At 44.5% G+C, this 5,487-nt stretch overlaps 1 protein-coding gene across 1 annotated transcript in view; it reads left to right on the top strand.

Moving 5' to 3' along the window:
- Nucleotides 1-1,484: 1,484 nt before the first annotated feature.
- The window catches only part of LOC108517449 (motile sperm domain-containing protein 2-like), a 45,201-nt gene continuing 41,198 nt past the window's right edge, over nt 1,485-5,487 (top strand). Inside the window, 2 exon segments of the mRNA XM_017855387.1 lie at nt 1,485-1,713; nt 1,865-1,934. Coding sequence (XP_017710876.1) covers nt 1,705-1,713; nt 1,865-1,934 — 79 coding nt within the window. The 5' untranslated portion in view covers nt 1,485-1,704.

Raw genomic sequence — 5,487 nt, 5'->3', positions numbered from 1 at the left:
TTTTAACTGACGAACAAAATTTGTTCTGGTCCCTTTAATTCGAAATCTTTCTCAACCTTGACACTATTGACATTATGGACTGGATAACCGTTGTGAATTTTCACGTACACCGCAGGATGTTTGGCAGCGTCCCTGGTCTCTATCCACTAGAAGCCAGTGAGCATCTCTTTTGCCCCCCGCCCCCAGCAGTGGCGACTAAAAATGTCTCCAGACGTTGCCAAAGGTCCCCTGGGTGGTAAAACCGCCCCCCATATCCCCCCGCCCCCCGGCTGAGAACAACTACCTTAATTAATAAGCCGAAAGACGCTTTTATCATTTAACTTTATATAACGATTAAAGATTTCACAGATATTTTGCTCATTAAGCATCTCATCAAGCATGCTACCCACAGAATAGGCCCTCCAATGCTGGAACGAGTTCTTATCCCAAACTGTATCTCGCAAAGTACCTGTGAGTCCAGAATTGATTTATTGGTTGAACATTCTGTGTCCAGACGTCACAGATACTTGAGTTGTCAGGTACTTAACTGAATATTTAATACTTGTATAGTAATTTTGTAAAACATACGGAATAACTTATTGTAAATATGTAATTAAATAAGGATTTAATTTTGCTCATTAAGCATCTCACACTCCAAGTTGGAAGGATACTGAAGGGATGAAAAAAAGCTTCAAGAGAAATAACCCCCGAATGTAGCACTTAAAATCCCAATTATAGGGGCCGGGCGCGGTGGCTCAAGCCTGTAATCCCAGCACTTTGGGAGCCTGAACGGGCGGATCACGAGGTTCAGGAGATCGGAGACCATCCTGAGCGAACACGGGAAACCCCGTCTCTACTAAAGAAAAATACAAAAAAGCTAGCGGGGCGACGTGGCGGGGGCCGCCTGTGTCCCAGCTATGCGGTGAGGCTGAGGGCAGGAGAATGGCGTAACCCGGGAGGCGGAGCTTGCAGTGAGCTGAGATCTGCCACTGCACTCAGGCCCGGGACGGACAGAGCGAGACTCCGTCTCAAAAAATAAAAAATAAAATAAAATCCAATTATAATTCCAAGGAATGGCAGACCCAGGTCTCGGCGCAATGCGGGGACAAGGGAGAGGAATCCAGCCCTATTGCCCCCTCTGCAAAGTCCCGGGAAGGGAAGACTTGCCAGCCCCATCCTACCTCAACGCAGCGGCAACATACCGAATGCCCTACGCGGATACAGTATCCATGGGCTCCAAACCTCCCGCCAGCGCGCTGCATCCTGGGAGGCCGGGCGGAGGCTGCGTCGAACGCAGAGGAGGCGGAGCCTAGAAGCCAGCCAGGAGACGGTTGCCAAGGGAGGCTAAGGAGGCGGGGCCCTGGGGAGTGTTGTGAAAGCAAATAGCCGGCAAGCTCTCTAGGGCGGAGCTCCGCAGGGGAAGCGCCGGCGATCTCCCGGCTGGCGGGGGCGGGACCGCAGTGCGGGGGATGTCGTGGGGCGAGGCCGGACGAGAATCGAATGGGACCTAGGCTGAGGGCCTGGTCCCGCCTCCAGACCCAGGCGTCCGCATTGGATTGGGCGGTGCGGCGGCACTTCTGTCCGCCTTCCGGTGTCACGCGACCGCCTCCCCCTCCCACCCTTCTCTGTCTACCTCTGGGCGGGACTCGCGGGTGATGAGATACTCGGTTGGCGAAGATAGAACGGGCGACGGCGACAACTGCAATCACTTCCACGACCGTGATCATGGCCGAGGTGAGGAGCCTATTGCACCGCCGCTGGCCCCCCGGACCCGGAAGCCGCCTCTAAGGCCCGGGGACCGAGCGCTCGTGTGCAGGTGGGCTGGGTTGAGGGTAAACGGGTTGATGGAAGTAGTATCTAAGGTCCGGTCATGTCTCCCATCCAGAATCACGCCCAGAATAAAGCCAAGCTCATCTCTGAGACCCGGCGGAGGTTCGAAGCTGAGTATGTGACAGGTGGGTACTCTGTTCCGGGTGTTAAGGAAGGTGTGCAGTGAGCATCCCCAACTTTGCTGGAGTGTTTGTGAGTGTATTTGTGGGAGGTGTTAGGGACCCTTTCGACCCTCACAAGAATGATGCAGGGCACGTCTCAAAGGTTTTCCTCTCCATGACAAGCCGTGTGCACTGCTTCAAATGGTCAAGTGGTGTGTCCCATGCTCCCTTTAAAGGGTTAATGTAAGTTGGAAATCGGTTAAGTTTTTAGCATGTCCTCGTGTTTATGGAACTTGCAGGATACTTGTTAGGCCCACAAGACGGGTGACATTGTCCAGTCCACGGTTCCACTGCTGGCCTTTCACCAGCAACACTAGAGAAAATGTACCTGGAAACTGCCATAATACTATTGATGTGTACTTAATTGGGTATACAAATTCCTTGGATATTTTGCTTGATCTCGCTTTCATACAACCCAGCATGCTACCCACAGAATAGGCCGTCCAGTGCTGGAACAAGTTCTTATCCCAAACTGTATCTTGCAAAGTACCTATGAGTCCAGAATTGATTTATTGGTCGAACATTCTGTGTCCAGATGTCACAGATACTTGAGTTGTCAGGTACTTAACTGAATATTTAATACCTGTACAGTAATTTTGTAAAACATATGGAATAACTTATTGTAAATATGGAATTAAATAAGGATTTATATGTTACCTACCTTAAGATTGATTATAATCCTGACCCTGCCACTAAATAGCTTGTCTATTCAGAGCCCCTGTTTTCATATCTATGAAGTGCAAATAATATAGTAGGATTAATTTTTTTAAAAAAACATATATCAAACCGTCTAGCATGTCTTAACATATAGTAGAATCTCCGTGAATATTTTGCCTCAGTTGTCATTTTGGTTACTCTGAAAGGAGTGAAGCTTCTACATCTTGCCTAGTATTTAGCAGAGGTTTCCTGCAACTTTCAACCATCCTAGATTATGCATCAGTTGATGACAGAACAAATCTGGAAATCGGTTTCAAATGCTTGTCAGTAAATCTTTTCATACCTCCTTGCCAATTTTCTTCACACCCCAAACTTTGTTCCGGAGAGTTGCAAAAGCACTTGATTCACTTTTCACCCAGAGTTCCCACTTCTAATAATATAGCTGGTTCCAAAAGAGATCATTCTTCAATTGCTTTCTACAGAAATGTAACTATTATAGCAGTTAATACATGGTTTATAATATTTTAAGAAGTAACTCAGAATTAGACCTAATGAGCTAGTAACACCCCAATAGTCATTTATTTATGCCGAAGGGAGGAAGCAGAATACAGGCAGAAATTAGGCAATAAACAAAATCTTAAAGGTCATCTTGGGGCAACCTTCTCGTTTTTAAAATGAAGAAAGTGAGGTCTAGAGAGATTAAGAGATTTGCTCAAAATCCCTGATGTTATTGGCTAGGCCAGGACTAGTGTTCATGTCTTCTGATTTTCACTACAGTAATCTTTTGGCAATACCCTGATGTCGGATTAGATCATGTCACTCTCCAGCTTGAAACCCTTCAGTGCCTTTCCAACTGCGTTTAGAATAAAATCTCAATTCTTTATGGTGGCCTATAATTCAAGGCCATGTGTGATCTGGCTCCTGCCAGCCCTCCACCCCCTATCGTCATCTGTTACTACTCTGCTTGCTTAGTGCAGATTTGACCACGGTTCAAAGTAAGATACATGTTATATGTTGCAACCCAGTACAAACATGTGCAAACTCACATAACTGAAGCAAAAGTTCATTAAAGAATACTTCTGAAAACATGTGACTCTCTGATGTATTTTTTCTATTTGACTTCCTTTTAAAAAATGGAATTACCCACAAACTTAACATCGCAATTTAAAATGTGACCCCTAGTTTGAAAAACCACAGCTAGCCACACTGCCTTGTTTGTGTTCCTTAAACAGAATGGGGCTGTTTCCCTCTCGGACCTTTCCACTTGTCTTTGCTTGGGAAGATTTTACCCAGGTATTGTGCATGGCTTGGTCCTTTTTTCTCTTCAGTGTTTAAATGTATCTGAGAGGCCTTCACTGATTATTGAATGTCTCTGTGTCTTGTTTATTTTCTCTGCTTTACAGCCCTTATCGTAATCTGTAATTATCTTGTTCATTGGTTTGTATGTTTTTCATTTTCTCCAGTAGAATGTACATGGGTTCTCTAGCAGCCTATAGACATTTAGAGCAGAGGCCTTGTGTGTCTTACTCACTTCTGTATGCCCAGGACAGTTCTCAATATATACTGAATGAATATAGCAATACTTAAATATGTACATAAAAAGATTAGTCCGATTTTAAAGATTTGCATGGAAAAAGGAAATAGAAGCCTTTGAAGACCTTCTTACCTTAAGGTTTCAGTTGTTTCCTGGAATATGGCAACAGATAAAGGTCGAATTGGAAAGTGATGATAAAAGGGGTGTTTTTTTGGTTTTTTTTTTTAGTTTGCCTGTGTTTTCCCCTTAGAATTTGCTTTTAGAAATTAACTCAGGTGTTTAGAACATCCACTTTCCTTCTTTTTCTTTCACCCTTTCTATTGTCATTAACAGTATTTGGTTTCAGAAGAGGCTTAAGGCAGACTTAAGCAAAGTTGATGAAAGGAAAATATTTATTTTCTGCAGGTGTGTCACTTCAAGCACAAACTGTATTCCAGAAATGCTTTTGGAGGTAGGTTCTTAGGAATGCCAAGCAGTTCTGTGTCCATAGAAACGAAGTTATCATTATGTATAGATTTTTAGCTGGCAAAAAGAATAAAATATTAGCCCGTAATTATGGTACTTGTTTCCTTATTGTTTCTGAGAAATTCCATGCTGAGTCTCAAATGAGAAACGTTTCCCATTCTTTCTTCCTCTTTCTCATGCCCAAGAAAAGAGACTAATCTCTTGTGACAATAATTTATTAAGTTCCTTAAGTACTCATTATATGCCTAATTCTGGGAAGCAGTGTATCAGTATTAGAGAAAGAGCAGAGGAAGGATAGAGCCGCTTCTCAAACTACTACAACCTGGTAGAGGCATTAAAACAAAGATAGCTATTAAAATTAAGGCAAATTATATTAAGAGTAATGGTGCTGAAATATTTTCTGTAGAAATCAAAGAGAGAAATAACATCTGGATGGGGTGACTAGTTTAGCACAGAGTTGAAAAACATTCATTAAAAAGGTGGTGTTTCTCATGAACTTCGGAAGATGGTAGAACTCAGCCGGGTAGAGAAGGTGATCCAGGCAGATTGAATAGTCTGAACTGAGGCACTGAGGTCAAAAGGTATGGGGCGGCCAGGCGCGGTGGCTCAAGCCTGTAATCCCAGCACTTTGGGAGGCCGAGACGGGCGGATCACGAGGTCAGGAGATCGAGACCATCCTGGCTAACACGGTGAAACCCCCGTCTCTACTAAAAAAAAATACAGGCCGGGCGCGGTGGCTCAAGCCTGTAATCCCAGCACTTTGGGAGGCCCAGACGGCCGAAGCACGAAAACAGGAGTACAAGCCCATCCTAGCCAACACGGTGAAACCCCGTCTCTACTAAAAAATACAAAAAAAAGCTA

Source organism: Rhinopithecus bieti, unplaced genomic scaffold (assembly GCF_001698545.2).
Source record: "Rhinopithecus bieti isolate Rb0 unplaced genomic scaffold, ASM169854v2 scaffold_41677, whole genome shotgun sequence".
Classification (NCBI taxonomy): Eukaryota; Metazoa; Chordata; class Mammalia; order Primates; family Cercopithecidae; genus Rhinopithecus; species Rhinopithecus bieti.
This window is presented reverse-complemented; position numbering and strand designations above follow the sequence as displayed.